This window comes from Macrobrachium nipponense, chromosome 29, assembly GCF_015104395.2.
Source record: "Macrobrachium nipponense isolate FS-2020 chromosome 29, ASM1510439v2, whole genome shotgun sequence".
NCBI lineage: Eukaryota > Metazoa > Arthropoda > Malacostraca > Decapoda > Palaemonidae > Macrobrachium > Macrobrachium nipponense.
In genome coordinates, this window is record NC_061092.1 from 23971105 (window position 1) to 23998273 (window position 27169).

At 35.3% G+C, this 27169-nt stretch overlaps 1 protein-coding gene across 2 annotated transcripts; it reads right to left on the bottom strand.

Moving 5' to 3' along the window:
• Positions 1-334: 334 nt before the first annotated feature.
• Positions 335-27169, bottom strand: LOC135206194 (proliferation-associated protein 2G4-like). Of its 2 annotated transcripts, XM_064237520.1 has the most exons (7): positions 26972-27159; positions 20794-21107; positions 18965-19270; positions 16708-16800; positions 11952-12080; positions 4438-4569; positions 335-2704 (listed from the first exon to the last, which is right to left on the bottom strand). In XM_064237520.1, the coding sequence occupies exons 1-7, from the start codon at positions 27051-27053 to the stop codon at positions 2609-2611; spliced, it is 1152 nt and encodes a 383-aa protein (XP_064093590.1). In that variant the 5' UTR covers positions 27054-27159; the 3' UTR covers positions 335-2608. The 2 variants fall into 2 exon arrangements, with proteins under 2 accessions (XP_064093590.1, XP_064093588.1); XM_064237518.1 differs by lacking the exon at positions 11952-12080 and having other exon boundaries at positions 26972-27169.

Consider the following 27169-nt stretch of genomic DNA (forward strand, 5'->3'; position numbering starts at 1 on the left):
TATACTGAATAATGTATGAACCTTTATTTGTATTTATTACGTTCTCTTGTGTTCCATTTCCATAGATATACCTTCCTAATGTATTAAATGTATATCATACCCTTATGTATTATGTATGATGTGTAATAACCAAACCTTGCAGTAATGTCTCGCCAGTATGGACTGGTCTGGCATTCATTGCATTCACACAATTGCACCTGTGTGAATTTGTATACTTGACCAAGACATTACAAACCTACTTAGTATATTTTGGAGTTTCCTTTATCACAAGTGATAAGGATGTTACAGCACCAAACACACACAAGGAGGAAACTGTGGAATAAATAAAGACAACTGTGAACAAGGGCTTTATTTTCTGGATTTGAAAACCTGCGTATAAAATGTCCGGCACCACTACACATGCTGTTCCTTTCACCTCAACCTCAAGGTAGCATAGAATGCTAGGCCAGACACACTAAGTCAAAATACAGTACTGTACTAATATTACAAAAAAAAATTGTAAGTTTAAATTTTAATCACTAGGGGGGAGAATGAGAAAATCATAAACACATCTTACCAAATGAAAAGCTTTAAAATTCTATTTAGTCAATACTCCATACAAACCACTTCCTATTTTTTTAATCTGTAACAATTGTAAATGATTGTGAATGCAACTCTCCCCTTTTCACTTCCACTACTATTCTGCATAAACGGTAAAAAACCATTTACAATAAAACATGGAAAGGGCATGAAGGAATACTAACATGGGGAGACCAAATATCACTACTTTTTGTTAATAAATATATATTGGTTTGTTAACATCTTCTAAAAATAATATGCTCTTATCAACAAAGCTTTAATATATAGCCTTTATCTGTCTTACCTTTTTTTTTTAACTTTTCTAATACTGTACAACAAAACTTAAAAAAAAAAAAAAAAAAAAAAAAAAAAAAAAACTGCCAACATAAATCTGCCACTTTAAAACTAAAAAGCCACTTGTGGCTTCAAATACCGTTTACAAATAGCCAAATAAAAACAAAACTTTCCCACATTTACACCAACAGATATTAAAGTGTGTCTCTAACCAAATAAATTCTCAAATTTCCTTCATTCAGGAAATGAGTCACTAATGCAAAAAACAAACTTAAAGGTTAATTATTCAGCAGAATTTGTAACCGTGTAGCATTGCCATCACAAAATAAAGTAAAATAAACTATCTGGACGGTACGCATCATGACCAATATCTGAATGAAACCTTCCATGTGATCTGAGGCATAAGTGTGTTAACTCAAAAATTTTGTATGAGTCGACATGAAAAGAACTCAAAACATAATTAGGAGTAAAATTAATATTTGCACTTTAAATGAAAGCTAATAGTAATCCTGTAATGATAAATACTTTAAAAAATATAATTATTGTACCTGGGGTTATTAGTCGACCAAACCATATCAATGTACTACCATGACAAGTTTCAGCTTGTTCATACCATCAGATATGCTAGAAAAATTTATTTTTTAATTTAAAACAAAATGGTAACGTTCTTGACCAAAGAATTCTAACCAAAACCCAAATAGACTGTTGATAAAAGTTCCACAGAAAATCTAATATAACATGGCAATGTCAACAACAGCTATATCTTTTTACTTCCCCAGTTAGAATAAATTGAACATAGTATTCCAATAAAAAAAATACCACTGCTACCACAACCATGACAATTCCTTACTTCCTAGGCCATAATTCCACTCTCATCGTGACTAAATGCTTCCTTTAAAATCAAAGGGGACCACAAATAAATGGCAAAAATTTACTTGCACTCGAGTCTTATTGCCATCAATGTGGATGAGTCCAAAATTTGTACAAATGTTCACATATAACATCTGAGGCAGAGATGCTCGATGAAAGTTCAGTTGTAATACGGAGTTCACATTTGGCATAAAAAAGTTCAAACTTGAATCGGTAGAAATAAAAAAGTGGTTCAAGCTAAGAGTGCTCTTGAATACAAACCTCCTCTTAAAATGCTATAACCATAAATTTCCACAAAACTAACATGCAAACACTGAAAACCAATGACATGCAATATAACATCTACTTCTCAAGAGATACAGCTGTAGACAAAACCACGATTCTTAGCTGCTGTTCAACCACTTTAAACCACTTCACCAAGTAAGAGATAAATAAAAATTAAACCACCATCAATACACTGAATGGTGCTAGATATAAAATGCTGCTGGAATGATAACCTATGTATTATGAAGCTTAATCCATTGGCCTAAATAATTCAAAAACCCTTCCCCAAAATAAAAGAGAAATGAAAGAAATACTGAAGACTTTACAAGCTTCAAAAGAGAAGTAAGTACAATAATGAAAGAGAGAGCTCATCACAGTGTTACAACTGAGAGACTTGGGTATGCCATTAACCATGTGTTCTGTAAACTCTAGGCACACACTGATTGACCTAGTTGAGGTATCGGTACAAAAAACTATTTCTCACTACTCCGATGTACAATGGACCATGAGGATTAAAAAGATCTTGTGATGTAGCGGCGTCTTGTTCCTCCCTCAAACACTGTCTCCCTGGATCGCTGGAGGCTTACTGGGGTAAAACAGTACTATTCTAAAATGATGCCTGCTAATCTTCACTCTTAACTACTGTAGCAGCTTCCTTTTCTGCCTTCTTCTTCTTCTTCTTAGCATTCTTGTTACTGATGGAGGCAGTGATAACTTGCTGTGAAAATAATGTCATAATATAAAAATATACTCAAGGTGTCAAATAGGAAAATACTATGAACACATACATAACATAAAACATCATAAAAAATACATTTCATAATAAATGGCAAAGTTCTCTATAATGGACTAAGTAATTTTAACAAGTTAGTTACTCAATTTGAAAAAATTGCCACTTAGGTTGGGTAGCTTTGTCTTCTACATCACACATATTTTTGTGGTAGCTTTCCTCTTTTAAGATAAGATAACTTAACCTGATTTTGTTATATGTAGACATCTAATTTTAGTTAATGTACTATAAGAAATCCAGTAAAATACTTTAATATTCTACTTTAACCAGCCCAGTGCATAAAATTAATTAAATTTCACCACAAAATACATGAACTTGCTACTGCAATAGAGTGAAAATGTTGATTATTGAGTTGGCTGTAAATTTTTTTACACAATATTTGTTGCTGGTTGAACACTGGATATTTTTAACAGCACAAGGTGTTCTGGGACTGTTAATGGGGGCTATTAAATACTCAGTCATATGACAATAAGACACATTTCTTACCTTTAGTATTAGATAGTCCAAAGCAAACTCATACAAGACAAGCCCAAAAGGGTTATGTTCTAAGAATAATATTCACATTATATCTAATAAATTGAAACTCTTGAAATAAAAAGTTGGAAATTAAGCTGAAGAAAAACTTGTTTTTGACCACTATATATAAGTACTGTATGTGGAATCTAAAGGACTGTTAGTTGATGGTCAATATGCATATTGGAAGCACTTAGGTTATACCTGCAATGCTCTTTTAGATTCTACTTGCCATTTGTGAGGGAACCTTGATAAGGGTTTTTTGAATATAGAGTAATACAAAGATTCAAGTGTTTTTTTCATTCAGTAAATCAAAAGGCACTTAGAAATTTCAGAATCTTGGAGTGGGTGGATATGTTTTAGGATAAGTTCAAGATTTCTGTAAAGATAAAGAGCAGCAAGTTGCTGTGGTCCACTGTTACTTTTTAATGTATGCAAGTGATAAAGCTATTGGCCTGGAAAACAAGATTGTTCACCACCACTTATGAAAAATGAAGCGGCCCTCAGCCTCAATTAGGCCATGGACCAGATTAGAGAATGGTGTACTCAGTGGGGTATGAGATTGAACTCTGTAAAACAAAAAACCATTATTGGTGGCAGATCTCATACAGATCTCCCCTTCAGAAGGTGGATGGAACTTTGCTGAATGAGTCTGAAGCTTTAACTTTTTTTAAGAGTAACTTTTGAGAAACTTCTAAAGAGTCTTGAGCAAATGCCGCAAGAAAGTTAGGAATTGTTCGTGCTACTGGAACTTCCGAAGTTCAAGCGAAGTGCAATGCATTTCCACCCTAATACTATTCTTGCATATTAATAATTTTTTATCTATTTATTTTTTCTTTAGTAAGTGGGACCTCCTCTTTTATGTATTTCCCTTTACCTCTTACTTATTCCTAAATGAACACCATATTCTTTGGAAGCTTGAATTTCAAGTTAATGGCTCCTGTGGGGTTGTTCATATGAAGGGCTTTCATCTTCTAAATATATATATAATTAATAATAATAACCATCATCATAGGGAAGACCCCAACACATGGAAAGGTGGAGTGCTACTACTAAGAAATGCATGGGAACACGCCCAAAAAGATAATAGCCTCTTTTTATCAGAGGCTACATCCCCAATTATGACCATACAAATTAAAGATACTTACCTTTAATTCAGGATCTTCAATTTTATATTCTGATTCAAATAAATCAGTATCAAATGGCAAGCCAGTGATCTTGTGTTGTCCACTAGGCATTAGCAAAACTGTGAATTTGAACTGAGCTACAAATTCACCTGACTGAAAAGATTAAGAAAAAAAATAAACACTACAAAATACTTTGCATAAAACCATGGTGAACAAAAATTACATTTGCCAAATTACAAGCACATTGCCAAATTAAAAGTATAAACATTAAAAACATAAACAAGAGAACAATAATTATGATTATTTGCCAAATTAAAAGCTCATTATACACCTATTTGGAACAAGTTTTCAAGCAATCTGTTATGAACAAACTACTAAATAGTGTCTCTAGGACTATATTATATTTGAGCTATAACATGCAGTCTCACAGATGAACTCTATACAAAGTTAGCATTATTATTCAGCAATGATTTTACATATTGAATATGATAAAAGTATATTTGTTCCTGTAAAAATTATTTACAAGGACCCTCCCCTCTTCATGAGTGCTACAGAGAAAAGTTAATGAACTAAATTCTTTCAAAACTTACTCAATTTACTTCAACAGTCAATAATCCTACAGAAGCCATAACAATTTAAGAGGCGAATAAAAATATAATTTCTTATAAAACCTTTCAATACAAACCAATATGTCAGATCTACTGGTTCTTACCCATCTACCAAGTTTCTCATTTGTTTAGTTGGTCCTTAACAATAAATTGTGGATAGCTGAAACGCAACAGTAAGGATGAGGGGCAAGGAGAGAAATGTCTAAATACGTAATGGGTATTACGAAAAATTATCTCAATTATAATGGTTCATAAGCAACTGCATAGTGTCCAGATCTCAATTAACCCTTAAACGCCTATTGGATGTATTTTACGTCGACGAAAATTGTCTGTCGGGTGCTTAATTGACATAAAATACGTCAACGCTAAAAAGGTTTGTTTAAATATTCGCGGAAAAATAGTTATAGGCCTACTTGGCGAAAAATTTTGAATCGCGCCTTGAGGGATGCTGGGAGTTCACGGATCAAGCTGTTGTTTTGTTTACAAGCGTTACCCAGGGCGCGCATGCGCGAATTACTCTCATCTCACACTAAAAAGCATCCGTGACACATCTCAGAAATTATTTAGTCACTTTGATGTCATTTTTGCACAATTTTATATTAGCCGTTACATAGTTTTATATATGAAAATATACGCAATTTCATGTAGAATACAACAAAAAACAACCCATGGTTGTAGCTTTTATCAGTTTTGAAACATTTTCATATAATTTATAGCAGCAACTGCCGGTACAAGAAAGAGTCAAATGATGGAATCGGCCCCTTAATAAAAGAGAGGCAGGTAATGAACATCTCAAAAGGAGCATGGATTTCGGACACGATCGACAACCTCTTCATTCAACCAACCCTTAAGAAGATTAAAGGAAGATTATCAGCGGGGGGGTGACTTAATTGGCTTGTTTGTGGATGGACCTCTTGGTATAAATACCACCTTTTCTGTAAACTTTTCTCATTCATCTACCTGAAGAGGGAGACAGCAGTCTCTGAAATATAGTAACCTTTTTTCTCTAGATTTTGGTGTTTTTATGGGCTCCTTTTATTAGTATGGGAATTCTGTTTTGATTACAGGAACATTGTTACCAGTCAGTTTTCATATAAATAACGATGTGCCAAAATTTCAACCTTCGGTCAACTTTGACTCAACCGAAATGGTCGAAAAACGCAATTGTAAGCTAAACTCTTACATTCTACTAATATTCAATCATTTACCTTCATTTTGCAACAAATTGGAAGTCTCTAGCACAACATTTCGATTTATAGTGAATTTTTGAAAAAAAAAAACACTTTTTCCTTACGCCCGCATGGTAACACTGCCGAAAAAATCAGAAATTCTTTTGTCAGATTGTCGTAATGTTTGCACCCTTTTATATTAGCCATTACATAAGTTTTATACATAAAAATGTGCACAATTTCATGTAGAATGCAACAAAAAACAACCCATGGTTGTAGCTTTTATTAGTTTTGAAATATTTTCATATAAATAACGATAAGTGCCAAAATTTCAACCTTTGGTCAACTTTGACTCGACCAAAATGGTCGAAAAACGCAATTGTAAGCTAAAACTCTTACATTCTAGTAATATTCAATCATTCCCCTTCATTTTGCAACAAATTGGAAGTCTCTAGCACAATGCAGAAAAAATCAGAAATTCTTTCCGTCAGATTGTCGTAATGTTTGCACCGTTTTATATTAGCTGTTACATAAAGTTTTATGTATGAAAATGTGCGCAATTTCATGTAGAATACAACTTAAAACAACCCATGGTTGTAGCTTTTATGTTTTGAAATATTTTCATATGAATAACAGTAAGTGCCAAAATTTCAACCTTTGGTCAACTTTGACTCGACCGAAATGGTCGAAAAACGCAATTTTAAGCTAAAACTCTTACATTCTAGTAATATTTAATCATTTACCTTCATTTTGCAACGCATTGGAAGTCTCTTGCACAATATTTCGATTTATGGTGAATTTTTTAATAAAACTTTTTCCTTACGTCTGCCCGGTACGGTAACTCTTCCGAAAAAATCAGAAATTCTTTCCTCAGATTGTCGTAATGTTTGCACTGTATTATATTAGCCGTTACAGTTTTATGTATGAAAATGTGCGCAATTTCATGCAGAATACAACAAAAAAAAACAACCCATGGATGTAGCTTTTATCAGTTTTGAAATATTTTCATATAAATCACGATAAATGACAAATTTTCAACCTTCGGTCAACTTTGACTCAACCAAAATGGTCGAAAAACGTAATTGTAAGCTAAAACTCTTACATTCTAGTAATATTCAATCATTAACTTCATTTTGCAACAAATTGGAAGTCTCAAGCACAATATTTTGATTTATGGTGAATTTTTGAAAAAACTCTTTCCTTACATCTGCGCAGTAACTGCTGAAAAAATCAGAAATTCTTTCGTCCGATCGTTGTAATGTTTGCACCGTTTTATATTAGCTGTTACATAAACTTTTATATATGAAAATGTGTGCAATTTCATGTAAAATACAACAAAAAAAAAACCCATGGTTGTAGCTTTTATCAGTTTTGAAATATTTTCATATAAATCACGATAAGTGCCAAAATTTCAACCTTCGGTCAACTTTGACTCGACCGAAATGGTCGAAAAACGCAATTGTAAGCTGAAACTCTTACATTCTAGTAATATTCAATCATTTACCTTCATTTTGTAACAAATTGGAAGTCTCTAGCATAATATTTAGATTCATGATGAATTTTTGAAAAAAAAAAAAAAAAAAAATTTTCCTTACGTCCATGCAGTAACTGCTGAAGAAAATCAGAAATTTATTCGTCCGATTGTCGTAATGTTTGCACCGTTTTATATTAGCCGTTACAAAGTTTTATATATGAAAATGTGTGCAGTTTCATGTAGAATACCAAAAAACAACACATGGTTGTAGCTTTTATGTTTTGAAATATTTTCATATAAATCACGATGTGAGAAATTTCAACCTTCGGTTAACTTTAACTCGACGGAAATGTTAAAAAAACGCAATTGTAAGCTAAAACTCTTACATTCTAGTAATATTCAATCAATCACCTTCATTTTACAACAAATTGGAAGTCTCTAGCACAATACTTTGATTTATGGTGAATTTTTGAAACAAACTTTTTCCTTACGTCGGAGCGGTAACTCTGCCAAAAAAATCAGAAATTCTTTCATCCGATTGGCGTAAAGCTTGCACTCTTTTGTATTAGCTGCTACATAAAGTTTAATATATGAAAATGTGCGCAATTTCATGTAGAATACAACAGAAAAGCTACAACCCATAGTTGTAGCTTTTATCAGTTTTGAAATATTTTCATATAAATTACGATAAATAGAAAAAATTCAACCTTAGTTCAACTTTAACTTGACTGAAATGGTCAAAAACTGTAATTGTAAGCTACAACACTTAGTCTAGTAATATTCAATCAATTTCCTTCATTTTGCAACAAACGGGAAGTCTCTAGCATAATATTTCGATTTTCGTCCGCGCTTTACGAATTCATGCATTATATTGTGATATTTTCTCTGGGTTGCTTTGATCGTTAAACCAAAATCATTGCAATTTAGTGAACAATACAAGAAAAAATAATTAACTCATTAGCTTTAACCGTTTTGCTCACAGCGCAATTTGTATACAGTTATATATGAAAAAATTTTTTTGCGCTGTCATATATTCCAATATTTACATATGATAGATATTTTTTTTCATTTCTGATGGTTGCATACTAAACTTCAGGCAATGACAAAAAAAGGAGCCAAAAGTGAAATCTTAATCTTGAAAACTAAGCGTTTAAAGTTAAGTGGAAAGATACAAAGAGGTTAAAGCACAAAAAAGCTAACTTGCACCTCATCCCTCAATTGACGTGTCAAAGAACAGAAACATCTTGGGAGGGCCAAGAGGCGCACACTATCAAAGGAGGTTCAAGTCATCTAATCCTCCAAGCTAGCTCTCTCCTTCTGACAGTAGTAAGAGGAGAGCAAGGAGGGATCCCTTGCTGGAGACCAAAACTCTTTCATCCTCCACTGCAGGAAGTGGAGGAGAAGCCACCTGAGTTATCAGCTTCTCCAATGACAGGTGACCAGTAAGGACCTGTCACTGCCAAGCAGGTAAACCTACCTGATACAAGAATCTGAAGGGAAGATTCTCACTGTTGTTGTGTCTATCTGTACACCCAAATACTTGACTATTTGCTTGGACATGAGATCCAATTTCTCTTAGTTGACCACTACGCCAGGTTGTGGTAAAACTTAGGATCATCATCTCTGTCCTGAAGCAACTGCAGCAATGAGCTCAATAGGACCAACCAATTGACAGGAATGAGCAAACCTGAGGTCAACATAAATGCCACAGTAAATCTTGGGGGATGGTTGAGAGACCAAGAAAAGAAGTGCCCTGAACTGGAACACCATCCCCTTACGGTACGGGTAAAGCAGAAGTACTTCAAATCCACCAAGAGCATGACGTCACTCTCTCTGACGGAATCAAGAGCTAAGAGATTGCTTTTTATCTTAAACCAGCTCTAGTGAATGAACTGGTTCAATGGAGGGAGGTTGATGACCTATCTTTAGCTGCCCGTCACCTTCTCCACTAACAACAGATAGCTGTAAAATCCTGGCGACATCTCCCACAAGGCAAGATACTTCTATGAGCCAAGAACACATTTGAAATCAGACTGGATTGAAAGAGTGGGGTAGCAGAAACTCAAAGGCTACTAATATCCCACACAAAGGATAACTACCCAGGCCTCCTAAAACCCATACGTCCAGACAGCATCACTCTTAAACACTGCATCCTTCTTCGGTGTACCAGCTCTCAAAAAAGTGATCTTAGAAACACTAAGGGACAAAATATCAATCCATGAGACTGTCTGGAATGCTGCCATAGCAGATTCTAGTGCTGCTGTCTACACACACACACATGCTGAAGTGACAAATTGGGGAAAAGACATGTCAGGTCCAGATCAATCTGCTTGGTCAGTAATGGGCTCTCCCAAGATACATAATACTTCCTCTGGCAAGCTAGAGGTGGTAGTAGTGTCATGCATGAACAGCTGGACAGGAGGGAATTCTTTTGACCAGAAACAAGAGAATTCACCTGGTACAGGACCCCATCGGCAAGTCTAGGTATACAAGATTGTAAGCCAAAGGTCATTCAGTAGTGAAAGGGAAAGTGGGAGTAAAAAGGTTTTAAAAGTGCAATAGGGAAAATCTCATAGTTGCACTATGAAATAATTATCGAGAGGGGGTGGAAGGTAAGATGGAAAGAAGGTAATATGAACGGAGGCAAATAAAAATAAAATGGGTTGCAACTAAGGGCCAAAGGGATGCTGCTAAGAACTAGTACATGGCAGACTGATAGCAGCTCTGGGTTCCTTCTCAGGTTTCCAGACTGATTCGATGGCAGAGGACGGTCTAGTCCTCAAAATAATTCTAATGTCATCCTAATTATCTCCACAAGGCGCCTCTCTAACTCGAGGGTGTCCAAGACTGGGGAGTAGAATCTAAAAGTCAACAAGATCCCCAGTCCTCCTGCGCTGCTCCCTCCACTGGAGAGGGATACTCAGCCCCTCGGGAAAGCTGGGATACGAGTCAGGAAAGTCCCCGGTCCCCTTCTCTTGCTGGGCTGTGCTGGAGGCCAGGCTAAGTTTCGTAGACTGGGGACCCTTACCAGCTCAGGAAGACGCGTTACTGGGCCGGTACTGGTACGCTGCAGGTTGAGAGAACCTGGTATCAGTTAAGAGCTGTGTGCTTGGCAACAGATGATGCTGCACTACTTACAGTACTGCTAGCGAGACCTGCTAGCACTCTATATTCGCTGGAAGCTCTTCACTACTTCCTGTGGGAGGGCCAGGCAACCTCTTCCTTCCTCTGCTTGCTAGCTTTGGAAGAAGGTAAAAGGGCAACAGCACTAGACAACAAAGGTGAAGAGACAAATGACAATGAAGACTTCTCTTCATTTTGGACTGCTACTTGGCGAGTGCAGCCTTAGACAGCAGTGTGGAGAACATAAATGAAAATCTATGTTGAGGGCAGCACCTGGAGACACTTCACTGATGCCATGTGTGGGGTTACCATAGTAGTAGAGGCAGTCCTGGAGCCGGTGAACAGTTGCCATGTTCACAACTGAAGCAGTTACAGGAAGGCCCTTCATAGCCTTCAAGTGATCAATAAGCAAAGATAGGCTTGGTTCTGCCAGATACCTAGGGAGGGGCATAACTCCCTAAGCCCATCAGCCTTCACAGTACCTAAAAGGGAAGTTGGATTAGGTTAGAGATCTTTCCAATGCCCCAAGAACATCTACCATAGGACATATTCTCTTCCGAGCAAAGATTCCCGGAGAAAAACCAAGGTGGTTGTCTTCCCCCACCTGGCAGCAACAGCAGAAGTCGGCAAAGGGAAAACCACTCCCTTGAGAGTGGTAAGAGCAGGCTGAAGTTTGGCAGTAAGTAGAAAGGTACCAAAGAAAACCTTCAGTGTCACTGGCAGTATGGCAACCCGAAGACACTGGGGAGATGACCTCTCTCTCCTTCTTCCTGGCACATCATAGTACAGGAAGCCAAATCCAGTAATTTTAGAATGGGTTGCTTTGATTACAACCATCTTTGAGGCACAGAGCAATCATGAGGGTCAATCTCTAGGAGAGGAATCAGTTACATAGCCCATCATTCCCTGGACAGAGCCTAACCACCTCTGGTTTCCTCTCCAATAAAGTACATTTAAGTAATTGAGGGGTCTGCCTGGTTTTAAACAAATAACAATCACAATATACAGTATTCATTTAAACAGTCATTCCAGCTCACATTCACAAGCTAAATCCGACAGTAATTCAGATAATGCCGACAAGCAATTTTCAATACAAATTTACTGTTTCAAGTTATATATTAACAGATAGAAATGAATGTGCTTTATATATAGCAAACTTACCTTCTCATATAATACAGGATATGGATCAACTAGCTTATGTGATACACACTCAGCTACTCCTAATCTTGCTTTCTTTTCATCAGCAAATGAACGGATATTGAAAGGCATGGTGCCATGATTCTTTTGAACCTGCAAAAGGAAAACTCATAATCACTACCAAATCACAAGTATACCTTGCCTTTCTCAACACTTACAACCTAGAATAATACTCACAAAATAAAATATTTACACTACATCCTCTCCTACATTACGTCAAAGAGACTCCAGTTCTTGAATATTACTCTGTAATAATGCTGTTGCTTGTGAATCATCATAGTGTACTTATTGTGACAATACTGGTTTAACATCTAATACCATATTGCTAACAAGTATGAACACTTGGCAGGCTAAAGTTAGCATCACTTCTAGGGCAAAAGGAACTAAAAAAGAAATCTATTAGAAAAATAATTGAAAAATTCAAATTTGTGCATGACACATTGTCCTTAACCTAGCATGAAGATGAAGAATTTGACACATCACCCCTTAAGAGGAAGATCCCCTTAAGCAATTAAGGGGATTAAACAGTACTCAAGGTAAAAATTAAACTCATATGATGAAGGAACCACTGGTAAATCATACAACAATGGAGAAATTACATGCAAAGAATGTAGGTCACCTCTAAAGATTGAACATATTTCATGTGTGCTTCGTTTTGGTGGTTGAACATATTTCATGTGTGCTTCGTTTTGGTGGTTGAACATATTTCATGTGTGCTTCGTTTTGGTAACAGATGAGAATTTGTTGGCATGCATCTGATCAATGTTGAAATTTACTCTACAGAGACAAGGACAGGGACATGTTGAGCCATTCAAAGGTCAAGGCAATAAATAAAGGGAATTCCAACAGAATGTTTGGACAGCATGATGGAAGACAGAGGTTGAACAGCAAAGGTTGTGGGAATGCACATAATGTAAAAGGCTAGAAAATGAGTGCAACTGAGGTTGGTTGGTTGGTTGTATCATGTTTAGGTGTAACACCAAGCACTGGGGCAGCAAAGGCCATTCAGCGCTTGCACTAAGGCTGAAAGGAAGCTGCAGATCCCTTTACTAATATCGACAAGATTAACATTTAAGAGTTTTTGTGTCCAGTTTGTCACTTATCAAATTTATAGTTTCTGTATAATGCTTCCAATCATCCCTTGATTACCTATACCAATTTTATGTAAACATCCGTTATATACAGTGCAACCTCGGTTTTCGTATGCCCTGGTTTTCATGGACTTTTTATGACAAAATTTTGTCTCAGGTTTTGTACATATCGTCTGATTTTGTATACTCAGAAATGATCCATCCAGGCCCCACCATTTGGCTAGGCCCTGTACCAAGTGCCCAAACAAAGAATCCCGTGTTCCTTTTTATTTGAGTGCAACTGCTAAATAAGCCATCATCGGATCAAAGAAAGTTAAGAAAGAACTCCTAGCAGTGTTGGAGGATGTTGCATGCCAATCTCAAGTGGGAAAATCCCTACATTTTAAGGCCTCTTTGAAAAATTCAGAAAGTGAACGGGCATACATAATGTGCCTACTTCAGTGATTAAGGACATGTTTGCAAAGTGGAGTGATGTAAAAAATTTTGTGGAGACATGCCATCCCAACAAAGCTGTTGTAATCTGTTTCCAACATGTTAAATGGCAATGCTGTATTTATCTTTAGGCAAATTTTAAAGAAATGCCAGAAACATGACAAACTTTTAACCAATTTATATTTTTCATAGCTTACAAACCTCCAGTCTTAACAATAGGATAACCTCCAAGCGCCAGCTGGTAACCAGTTGTGCAACAGGAGTCAAGTGACACTCAAGCTAGTCCTATTGCCAGTATAAAATTGAGGGGAAGCAACCTCAGATAGTGCCGGTACAAAATTTAAATAAAGCAACCCCAGATAGGTCCTTGATACCTGAAGTCCTTCTGGAGGGAGATTCCCCTTCCAAACAATAACCTCTATTCCTCCCTCTCCCCTCCTCTCCATCTTCCATATGGTAAAAAGTGTCTCCCTTAAAGGAAGTGATGTTAAAAGTTCTTTTATTCATTTCATTGGTCATTTATATTTATTTATCATTGTTTTCAGTAATGTAAAACTTTATTCCCTATAATTTTTGGTGTCTGGAACGCATTAATTATATTTACATTAGTCTTATGGGAATTACTGTTTCAGATTTTGTACATTTGGGGGAAGTTCTGGAACAGATTATGTAAAAAAAAACCAAGGTTCCACTGTACTGTATGTTAAGGGAATAGCAATCACAAGCTAGAGTATGTATATAGGACATGTTAGCAAAAATGGATCACACTCTTTCAACAATTATTGAACACTTTCTCTTATGACCTGAAAGAGTAATACACTCTGAACACTGTTTAGAAGAAAACACAAAGTACCTAATATACAAATAGATATGGAAAATATAATGAAGACAAAAAAATTTTCTCATGAGTATATGTATCGGCTATGTAATGTATTTCTACTTCTGTTATGATGCAGGTTCATAACATTACATAATGCAAAACTTCTCTTTACTTTATAACCACAATAACTGGGAGAACAAGACACTTAAAATGTGGAAGTAAGGGCAAGATCAATGACAGCCTTAAAGCACTACCAGGAGTCCAGGGTCTACATCCTGAGACCTCTCACATTTTTGTTAACTTGGCCTCCTCCTACTTGTCTAGTAAGCTCAAATAAAATCTTAGTAAAAAAAAAAATTACACCACTTTCTTCTCCTGCCACCACCATATAATTTCACATAACTTTCATAGAGCATCTAAATTAAGTAATCATTTCAATAATTTGATTTGATTTTTGAAAAACATTAAATGTAATAAATTTTTTATATCAAAAAAGCAGTTAAGTTACATGATTCCTTCTCTACAAATTTATTAATTTACTTAACTACTAAGAATGATGGCATGATTGCACACTTAACACTTTCATCGTGGATCTTTATCCTATTTCCACAGTTCCTCAAGCAGAAACCTCTGACTGTGAACATCATTTACACAAGTTAATTCTTGTAGGCTGTAGCCATCAGTTTCATTAAATGTATCTTTATGGATGTAACTGCTACCTTTGCAAAGCTATGAAATACAAAAACTGCAAGGTTTTTTCTTTTAGTTTTCATTTTCTTTTGTTTTACGTACTTTTATTGATAAATAAGCATAGAACTTGGATTGTAAGCAAGTACTCAATATAAGGTTTGGGGTCCCCTCATGATAAACTCTTCACAGTTTTATGCCGAAAACGAACCATTGCCACTCAACTCCCATTACAATACTTACGAGGAGCCTGACAAAACTGTATAGGAATGGATACTTGCAGAGATCTTGTTGTGTGGGTTATTCATCTAATATGTGTTTCAAATGGATGTGACCAAATCAAACCAATATTATCTGTGATGCTATGCTCTTTTCAGTATGAAGACTACTTAAACAACAAATATGCATTGCCTGCTAATCACAATTTCAAGAGGGAACTAATTATCAGTAGCAGTAACTATAAAACTCAATAACAAAAATATACCATATCAAATCTTATGAAGCAAACCAAACAGGCCACAAACAAAAGTTTCCACAATAAACAGCTCATCTCTGAAAATTAGAGGAAAAAATATGATGGCAAAAATTATGCAAAAATTTCCAAGCACAACTGCATCCTCAGCCAGTAAAACTAAAGGAACGATCCTCAATCTACATACAACATGTGGAAATGTAAGAATTTTTAAAAAGATGAGTTCTAGGAATGCAATAGAACCCAAAATCAATCCTACAGCCACCAAGGTGTTACTACCTAGGAACATCCTATATTCTTTGGATCCTCAAAACTTGTGTACTATTTCTCTTCCCATTTTAAAATTAGAGATGTAAGGGTTCACAATCAACTAAAATTACTAAATAACACCTGCTAAATCAGTCAGAAGCCCTGGAAGTGGAAGTTAAATATTGGTCGCTTTCTGTTCCAAGTCATGAATATGCCTGCATTCTGATTTATTACACATATTAAAGAAACTGCCAGAGCTTAAACATCAAGAGACCACTCTGTGGGCAGAATACTATTCCTCCTGTTTAGTATGTCCCTTAACATATTGCTTCTATCCAGAACAACCAACGGAGAAGCCACAATCTTCCCTGCTTCTGTTCAAAGAAAAAGAAAAGTTTTCCTATTCTGAGTAAAAGGAATAAACAATATGTTATCAATATCTGGTTAGACAAAAAAAAATATTTAATGATGTCATACTAAGATGCTGGTATGTATAACAAGTAATACGTATTAGTCCTTGTGGAGCAAAGGGAGCATGCACTCAAAGGCAGTTTCCTGTTGATAAAATTTGCAGAAAATTACCAAAAAGCTTGGTAACAAGGTAGGTAGGGCAATTGGCATCACCCATGCAACTGATTATCAAACCATTTTCCTTCAGCAAAGAAAAATGCCCAGATGGCTGCAGGTTGTATTACAGTAACAACGCTACAGGTCTGTTATATCTTGGAAACATGCAAATTATCTGAAAAATTTGCAATTCTTTTCCTACAAAAATGGAAAACTAAACATCGTTCAAGCTTCATTTGAACTTAAGACAAAGACTAGTACAACCTGCACTAGTCACATCATCCCAGACAATGAGAGAGTGAGTAGCAACTGAGTTAGAAGAAAAGTAAGGGTAAATCAGAGTTGCATTTTCATAGAAAAAAATTCTACCACCAAATAAACAAAAGATCAAGAATACTGTACCTTACTATAAAATTCTCGTGATGCCTTTAACTTTAGATTGTAGGTTTCATCTGTTTTCCTGAAGACAGTCACTCTAGCTTCTTGTTCTCTTCCCTGAGGATGAACACATGAATAATAATTATGGGTACTTTTTAGCTTTAATTGCACATTTAAGAGATGCAAAGTAAACTTATTATTGAGACAGCTGATAATGCCTGAAATTACTTAAAAATAAAAATACTATGTTCAGTTTTTATTTCAGAAATGGATTAGTACAAAAGAAATGAGTAATTATGAACTTGTGGATATCAGAATGTTTAATGAAAAGCTGTACATAGCTGTGCCTTCTACATTCAAGTGTTCCAAGTCTTATGTCAAAACTAAATTCCAAAAAAACTGCACACGATTTAGGTTTACCTCAAGTTAACTGTACCAGCAGAGCGTACTGATGCATTTGTTTTGGTTCCAAATAATGTTAGTAAACAATATAAGACAAATTCAGACAATACCTCACAGTCTAAACTTTGTACGGTTTCTTCCTTTCCAAGTTAACTAACAACTGCCCAGCTCTGTACCTTTTCCCCACTCACTTGAATTTTTAATAGACATTTGTCTGCCTTGTAAAGAGCCTGTACTTCATATCCAACTGCAACCATTTATGCTAGGCATGTTTTTATACATGCATATCATTATCGTGTATTTTACGGCTTTCTTAGTGAGGAATATTGTGAAATAAAATAGGCACCAATTACACCAGAAGAGTGCTAAGCCAAAAATGTGGTAAAAATTTCAATAATAATGAAATTATACTTTGTTGCAAGGATATTTACATGCATTTTTGGGTGCTCCATGATTTTTTTTAAAATTTCAATATCATACAGAAATTCCATTAAAACTCATTTTTGGATTTTCTAGTATTTTCAATGGGGAACTGAAATCCAACAGATGATGCCAATGTGCCCCACTGTAGAAATGGTAAGGTTTAACATTTAAAACTGGAAAATCTTATTTGATGGCAGAATCACAAAGATTTTCTTAAACACCTGTGGGTAATTCATAATATTTATCGACAAGGTAAATAGTGCCAAAATAAGTGACACAGTAAAACCTTGCTAATCTGGACCACCTGATCTGGATAATCAGGTTATTCAAATGACAAATTAATAAATATTTTCTGAACAACTGAAAATGTGGATAAGTTAAGTATATCTTAGTTTTACCAGACCACTGAGCTGATTAACAGCTCTCCTAGGGCTGGCCCGAAGGATTAGATATTTTTACGTGGCTAGGAACCAATTGGTTACCTAGCAACGGGACCTACAGCTTATTGTGGTATCCGAACCACACTATATCGAGAAATGAACTTCTATCACCAGAAATAAATTTCTCTGATTCCGCGTTGACCGAGCCGGGAATCGAACCTGGGACCACCGGATTGGCAGCCCAGCTCGAAAACCACTCGTCCAGCGTGGAACTTGGAGAAAAATGTGGAAAAAACAAGACTCAAACTTACCTAATGAAGTAAAAAAAAAAAAAAAAAAAAAAAAAAAATATATATATTATATATATATATATATATAGAGATATATATAATATATATATATATATAAATAAATTTTTAAAAATGCAGACTAGAAATCCCAGGATCACCGTCTTCTTCCAATCAGCTGATTTGGCCAAGCAACTCTCATATTTTTATTGGCAATATGAATGCAAAATGTAATTACTGCACAGTTTGTCTCTAGTATGTATAATTTTTTTTGGGGGGGAGGGGGGGGGGATGGGTGTATTAAACTTCAGGCTATGCATTTCAAGTCATCTAAACCAGTCCGGAAACATTGCTATATGCTATACAATTTTTCAAACGAGTTTTACATAGTTAATGTTATGGAATTTGTTAAAAGGAAATATTTTTACAAATTAGGTAGTTTCAATGTTTAATTACCCAACAAAAACTAAAACCTGTGGTTTCTTAGATGCCATTTCCCACATATATACTCAAATATGCTCCTGAATAAAATATTTGAACAAACCAAAAACAAACAAATACAATGCAACAAATAAACCATTACAGAAATAACAAATTTTTAATCGATTTGTATTTTTAATTGCTTACATACCTGCTGTCTTAACTTTTGGATAACTTTTCTAACACCAGATATCAGATGGCCCTTGCATCTTTTAATCATGTGAATTCAGTTATACACACATGGATGCAATGTTTATCATCATTTTATGAACTCATTGAATAAATGACAAAACCTAAAACAATTCTTACCTGCCCATCTCCTGTGGATATAATAACATCAATGCCATACACTTCATGTGTTTCAAAATCCTGTTTTTCTACTTCTTTTCGTTGTGCTTCAGTAGGATTTTGTACAATAGTTTTTTCGCCATCAATACGACCCTGCTGGAGCTGGAAGGAAAGCATACCCTCTACAGGCTTACACTTGTACACCTCCGCAATCTTTGTGACAGTGTCCGTAACTGCAAAATTACAATTACCAGGCCTGACTAAACGTAATGCCGCCTCTGAGGCATTGTACGCTGCTAACACGACATCTGCTCGACGGCCTTTAACCTGAAATGTTTAAAAGGATATTAAAAAAAATAAATAAATAAAATAATGTTAAAGCTATGCCATTATAATGAAAGTTCATAGTAGCTTCTTAGGTATGTATACATATGCTATATGTAAAAAATAAAAGAAAATTTTTTTTATCTAAGCAAACCCATGCATGATAGTCTTGACCACAAATACATTTCTGGTCTTCCACAATTCCACTGGGTTGCGGTCTCCTGATCCACAGTGTGCACATTCAAAAGCATGAAAACATTATTTTCCAAATTTCCATACATCAAGCAGTTTATACAAAGGGTGGTTTGGGAATTCAATCAATTATGGTCTCTGAAGTAGGTTAAAATTGGTAAGCCATCTTCCCTTCAACTACTGCTTTCACTTAATTTTATTTTCATGTAAGACTCAGACGTTAATATGCAACCGAGTTCTTCGGAGGAGAGTTGTCAGAACTTTCAGTTTTCAATAAGTGGTCACCAACTTTTTAATTAATTCTTCATGAGATGTATTAAAAAAAAACTAATGGACTAAGAGGGTAACCAGAATTACATTGGGCATAGGTAAAACCTGCATGGGTTTAAAACCTTTAAAAATAAAGAGGACGACCTAAAATGTATTAGGCACAGGTAAATGGGTAAAAATCTTATCTAATGAAATATTATATACAGTGGACCCCCCGTATTCGCGGACTCACACATTCGCGGATTTCTCTCGGGAACGTTTCCCTGCATTATTCGCGGGAAATTCGCACATTTGCTGTATTTTTCTATGAGAAATGTCCACAAATTCCTGGTTTTTGTGATCAATTTTATCATAAAATGCACTTTTTGTGATAAAACTATTAAAAAAACCAAGTATGAAAATTTTTAGTGGTTTTTCTTAAGTTTTAACTAACGAAATAGGCTGTTTTTAACGCTTTTATAGGGGTTCCAAACATTTGCGGATTCTAACTATTCACGGGGGGGTCTGGCACGCATCCCCCGCGAATACGGGGGGAACACTGTATATATATATAATATATATAATATCATAATATATATAATATATATATATATATATATATATATATATATATATATATATATATATATATATATATATATATATATATATAATTATATACATAACATATATATATATCTATATATATATATATATATATATATATATATATATATATATATATATATATAATATATATATATATATATATATACTATATATATATATATATATATATATATATATATATATATATCATATATATATATATATAATATATATATATATATATATATATATATATATATATATATATATATATATATATACTATATATATATATATATATATATTATATAATATATTATATATATATATATATATATATATATATATATATATATATATATATATATATATATATATATATATATATATATATATGAATCTGCTTAACTAAATCCAGAATGGATCCTATACTTCAATCACTAACATTACAAGGAAATAACACCAAACAAACATACCCTATTTTCCTTGGATGCTCCAACTACCACAGTGTGACCTGCTACAGCAATGAACCCATCAATGTGAGCACCTATGTCAATTTTTACAAGATCACCCTCGGCTAGGATGGTGTCACCCTCTGAGGCCAAGGGGCTGTAGTGATTGATGCAATTATTAACAGACGCACAAACAGGAAACGCAATGCCTTTCTTCATTTCCTTCTCTTTCTTGAAAACCTTACAGGTTTCTTCCTCGAGGAGCGCATCACCTTCCGCACAAATATCTCGCACTGAAGCTGATACCACACATTTGGATACAACATGTTTCAGGACCCCTAGAATTGAAGAAAGCATTTTCATCTTAATTAAATAAGATACATATGTATAAAAATAAATAAACAACAAAATATAAATAAATGTAATCTACTCTATATGTGTACTATTTGGAAAATGATGGCAAAGTGTCCTATAGATTACATGAAAAAAAATCTGAACACAGTACTGTACATTGTAAATTCAATGCTTAAAAGTGCCAGCAGAAATATAAAAAAAATGTCTAGGAATAATAATAATAATAATAATAAAACTTTAAAAGCAAAATTACTGCACAATGTCATGAGAAACTGATAAAAATTTATGAAACCTTAAGACTTCCCCAAAATCAGCTTACAATCTAAATATCCTACAACATGGCCACAAGTACTTACTATTTAATATATAACCATCTGAAAGGACTGAGAACAAACACAAACCAACAAAGGCACATACATCTTTTTAAATTATGTGCATCTGCTCAATTATACCCCTTGGGAACTTTGGATATTGGAAAATTCAGTGACCTTGGCTGATCCATGGCTCATGGTAGTGTTCTACTTCATACCCTGTCCTAGTCATGCCAAGCAACATTTGGCTTGGTGACACTAGTGACTAAATTTCTTTCAAATACACCCTCAAAGTACTTGTGTGCACAAACTATGGTACAGATACTTGTCATAACTGGTTGACGGTGAACAATATTACCACATGTAACTTTTAAATAAATACAGTATTAAAGGCATTAACATACGAAAGAACACCATGATACACAGGGAGGAATTAGGGTGAACATTTATCCTTGACCACAAGCCTAGGCTATTCCACCAAAACCCAAGGTCAAACCTCTAGGTACAACTCCAACAGTTTGCTGGCATTCAAATAAATAAATTTATGTACAAGCAATTTACACCACTGCCACACAAAACAGAGTCCAATAGAGACATTTCCCCAGGGAACTCTAGCATTGGAAAAATCTTGAACATTAAATGTATAAAAAATTACTCTCCATTACACCTTGAAATATCAACAAATTGAACACTAAATTTTAAACTAAACTGAAACCTTAGCTAGTATATATAAAACTTTATGGTCATGATTGCACTAACTGTATGGAAACCAAGGCAATTCAGTTGTCTTATCCTACAATCCTGGACACTTCATGTCAACATGTAACTTTCCAGGCTATGAAATGGATTGAATTATAATGCTCAGAAAAGAAAACATTTACTCTATCAAGAAAGTGTGCCTGATATAAAATTTTTCTTACTAGGATTTTGTGCTATAAACAAAGTGTTTGATTGCTTTCTATGATATGAATTTTGACTTCCCATTCTAAAATTGTTGTTTTCAAAGTAAGTGTGACGTGAAAAAACTAATACATATTCCTAACTCGGTTGTAAGACAATATTAATTATATAATACTTCCCAATAGTCTGGCTATGAAGGAACAAAACTTTCCTATAATTAACACCAATGACACATTTTCCATCATGCAAGAGGTATTTAATCCAAATCTAGAAAAGTACATTTTCAGGATTAACTTCAGGATTAAGGTTAGCCTAATCAGAAGAAAGGACTTAGTCAAGGAGGTTAGATTTATGGAGATGCCCTGACCATACAAACTAATCCATGAAGACAGGTGACAAGTCAGAAAGATGGTAAAAAAACTTTTGCTAAGCAATGGCCATTACGCGAATAAATAGTTATTTCTTTCTTTCCTTCTGTTTGTTTTCTTTCAAGGAAGACGAACACTTTCTGAACCATGTACATTATTTCTTTTCGATTCAAGTGCTATATAGATCTAACAGAAACAAAAACAACGGCTTAAACATGTGAAATGACCAATAATTTCCATATAACTTAATAGAAACTGAGACTAAACTACAGATAAGGGGAAAAAAAAAGCAGCCTTCTTTTAGGCAAATTACAGACAATAATTAGTATCAAAATAACAGAAGCTATTTGCCCTGAAAACATTTGTAACACACACCAAGGCCAGTAAGTTTAAGTAATACGGGGTCCATCCAAGAATTTTGTCGATACAATAAACACATTTAGTCGACTCTCTTAAAAACAAATTCTCATAATTTATAAATAGGAATAAATGCATGTTGTGTCAACAGATAGTTAAAAGTGTAGCCTAGAAGCTTTGCATACTATGTCTGTAGACTGCAGTTTGCTTTGTGCAAGCAACGTTGCTGAAAACTGCTCTGCAACTTGAGAATATCATACTCGGAAGTACCTAATTTGCTGAAATAGCTTTAATAAGCAACATATGTGATTTTTTCCTTAGTGGCTTACTGTTATACATATATTCTGCTATAGAACTTGAACAAATCTGTTGGTATGTAATTCTAACAATGCATAGTTTATGAAATTCTTTCCTTCCTAGACTAATATCATAATTTTAAGAAAAAGATACTGACCTTATCGAACATTTTTTCACAGCACTGGCAAATCTCAAGATAATCTGGGGGGTGATTTAGGTCCCCTTTACTTTTCAACTTAAGTACTGCTCTGTGTAATCAGGGTCATCTGTGAGAGCATCACTGAATGCTTCACAACATCAAAAAACTAATCAGCAAAGCATTTTTCCTGAATTTGTCATTTCTTCTCCCTAAAACAAAGATTTAGCGAGTTCATATTAAATTATTAAATACCATAAGGTATGTAATGATTGCTTTGCTTCCAAGGAATTCCTGAATGATCATACTGAGACAAAAGTGGTGCGCTGCAAGTTTTACAATTTTTCCTTAATGCTCAAATATTAGTAAGATACCTAATTGTAAATAAAAATTGATAATCACAACAAAGTTCTAATCGTAGCTCACTCACAAATACACAAGTCAGAAATGTCAAATTGATGGCGAGTGGTGGCTTCACTTAATCTGGGTCATGTCACCTCTATAAGTCTAACCTCCTTCGACTTATTCAAATGTACTGTCCAGTTATTTTTTTTCTTTTATAATTGACTATTTTTTTTTTTTTGTGTTATCTCAAGGAATAAGATAAATCCCCATGGTGCATGCCGTTTGTTTTTGACATCGTGACATGCAGCACCAACAGTGGGGTAGTGGAGTGAAAACTAGAGCAATGGAAGGTCCTACAAGACAGAGGATTAAAAATCACTATGGAAGGGACAAGGTTGAACAGAGTAGAAAAGTTTAAGTATCTTGGTTCAACAGTAGCTGGTGATGGAAATTTGGATGTAGAAATAACACCCATTGCAGATTGGATAGCAACATTGGAGAAAGATGGCAGGTGTCTTACATGGCTGCAAGATCAACATAAAAGTTGAAAGAAGAATGTATAAAACAGTACTAATAAGACCAGCTTTGATATATGGAGCTGAAACATGGCTGGTGTAAAAGAAAATTAAATAAGTGGGGGGGGGGCAGCAGGTTTTGGCTATGTAAGATGATGAGGAAGCAATACCTATTACCTATGTGCCACAACAGATGGCATTAACAGTGACACTTATTGGGAGAATGAATTATCCTTTGGTCAAAAAAATTATTAAGAGCAGAAAAGTTCCAAATCATTTAGGAAACTCGACCACACTACACAATTTCTTTCCACCAAAATTGCCCAACCAAAGCCAATTTCTGGTATGAAACTCAGTTTTAACTAAGGCTGGTAAGAATGGGAAACTGAGCAAAATATGTAAATAACCTGGATATTTCCACTGTGAACATGACATTTAACAGGCTAAAAAAAACTAATCGACTGTTACTATGAAACATAACAGGAACTGAGGAAGAGCAGTTTTCTGAGGATTGTTTACCAAAAAAAGGCTCAGGATTTCTGGATCTCTCAAAAGGATACAGAGTGCATAAGCTACAAAGGTCAACATGCCATGAAGACCTTGAACATTCTTATATCCATGGTACATTATACTTTAGTGAGAAATTAAGTTACCTTACTACCATAGAATTCTTGTCCCTCACTTTCAATAAAATAAAATTACTTACAGGCAATTCTGAGGAATAGCACTGCACAGAAATGCTATTGTTTATTTTTTTTGGCAGAATAACTTCAAAAGGGGAGTATATTAACTTGAAAAATTTACCACTAAAATGGGAACATTACCATATTCTATTTTTAAGCAGAAATGCTCAGTGGGATGCCATGTTTAGTAACAGCCCCACAGGGATTAATGTGAACACTTCTCAAGTTATTTCACATTGGTATCAATAATATAAGCTACATCCCTTTCATTATTATTGCATTGTGTGTGTGCAGAACTCTTCCTTAAAATTAACAAATTATCAAGTGTTTCATATTGGTATTTATATCTTGTCCAACAACTGGAATATAATTGAATTGCAATATAAGAATTAGGCCAAAGTCCAAGCACTGGGAGCTATGAGAATAAAAGGTATTATAAAGTGTAGGAGGATGAACTCACAGTTGCACTATAAAACAATTGTTAAGTGAGGGTGGAAGATGAGAAGAAAGATACCAACAACAGAACAATAATGCTGAAAGCAAACCATAAAATTAGGCAAGTGATTTATGGTGCCATAATTTGTCAGGTTGGGGGTTCGAGAAGGGACAAAGCTCGCCAAAGTCAGATAAGATGCTTTGCCATACATAAGTTACTAAACACTGAAAATAAAACCACCAGACCTCTTAGATAGCAATAACTGCTCATCCAAACCTTAAAGTCAAGAGATGTTATAACTGTAGGAGACAACCATTCAAGCAATGTTAAACATTTTATAGTGAATTAATTTGCATGAGTGGATATAAACCTTATCATGACCATTTCAGTTTCCTTGTGAACCTGACAAGTGACCCTCCTGCCAGTATGGAGCCAATGGGCAAAGTTAGGTCGACATGAATCACTACCTAGATACCTATACCCATGACAATTTAAGTTAGGCCAGAATAAAGGAGTCAAGGCTGGTCAGGAAGGACCTGGTACCTTCTTGTAGGTTATGTTAGGAGGTATCCTTGTAGCATAATTGACCTTGCCACCTCGAGACCTCTACTTTCCTCTTGAAGTAAGTTTTTATCTTCCAAAAGGCAAATTAAGGCCATAATTTTTGGGAAGGTGGTCACACTTGGGTAGATGCCGGCCATTCAGTATTTTACCTTAAGTAGTCTAAAATGGGCTATACAATGCTCCTGCATTACAATTAAGATAATCAGTGTTGGGCCAAAGGCTTAATTCAATACTGACATGCCCAGCCTTAGGATGTCTATGCCCACAAGAGCAGTCTATCAGTCCAACAAGCAACTTGAAAGACACGTTCCAACAAGGACTAGCGCAAACCAACCTACACATCAAGCAAAGGACTGTCATCGTACCCAACCTATGGCAGTTTCGCGATCGGTTACGTCAATGAAAGTTTGGATTACATTTGGGGTACGGTAAGTCGATTTACCTAGATGGGCTGCCCACGGTACAATACCTTGGGTAGAATGAGACACTGCAGATGGATCATCTCGTCCCGCAATATCTCCTGAAAGTCTACCTGTCAAGAGCACCGACTGCCGTGTCCATCTCTATAAAACGTGAGGGGGTACGTGAACAGAGACAGGTTCATACTAAAGTGAGTAGAAATAAGTTCATACTAAGTTGCCAACAAAGGCTCGTCACAAGACGACCAGATTACAATAGATTCTTGGAGTCGTAACCCATGATCGCCCTTCCCCAAGACTCAAAAGTCGTCCTTTCACTGCACACCTCATCTTAACAAACAACAAGACGTAATGCGTCTCGACTTAGAGTCAATAAAGGAGTTAGATATGGAGGCCTGCCTCCCACGCGCCTTCCACTCTCTCTCTCTCCGACACTCATCATCAAACATGGACACCCGGTACTAAGGCCAGGGCTACTGTTTTCCTCGGGTCTGACATCACTCAGCCCTATACTCACGGTTGACGATTTCGCCCGCCATCTTATACTTGGTCACCACCAGATCTTCGGCGATCGTCTTTTCATCTTCGTGGTCACTCATCTTGCAGGGTGCGATAGAAATGAACACTCCTTTTTCGCACTGCACACACACGTTCCACGCGTAAGCCTTCACTGGCGGGAAACAGACTCTTCTTCGCCGTTTCGCGAGGACTGAAA

Bases quoted from the DNA above. Each gene is read 5' to 3' on its own strand.
- LOC135206194 (XM_064237520.1), bottom strand. From the start codon at position 27,053: ATGAGTGACCACGAAGATGAAAAGACGATCGCCGAAGATCTGGTGGTG. The intron at 21,108-26,971 runs GTGAGTATAGGG...CTTCAATTCTAG, and splicing joins GGCGGGCGAAATCGTCAACC to GGGTCCTGAAACATGTTGTA. The intron at 16,801-18,964 runs GTAAGAATTGTT...GTTCATCCTCAG, and splicing joins TATCCACAGGAGATGGGCAG to GGAAGAGAACAAGAAGCTAG.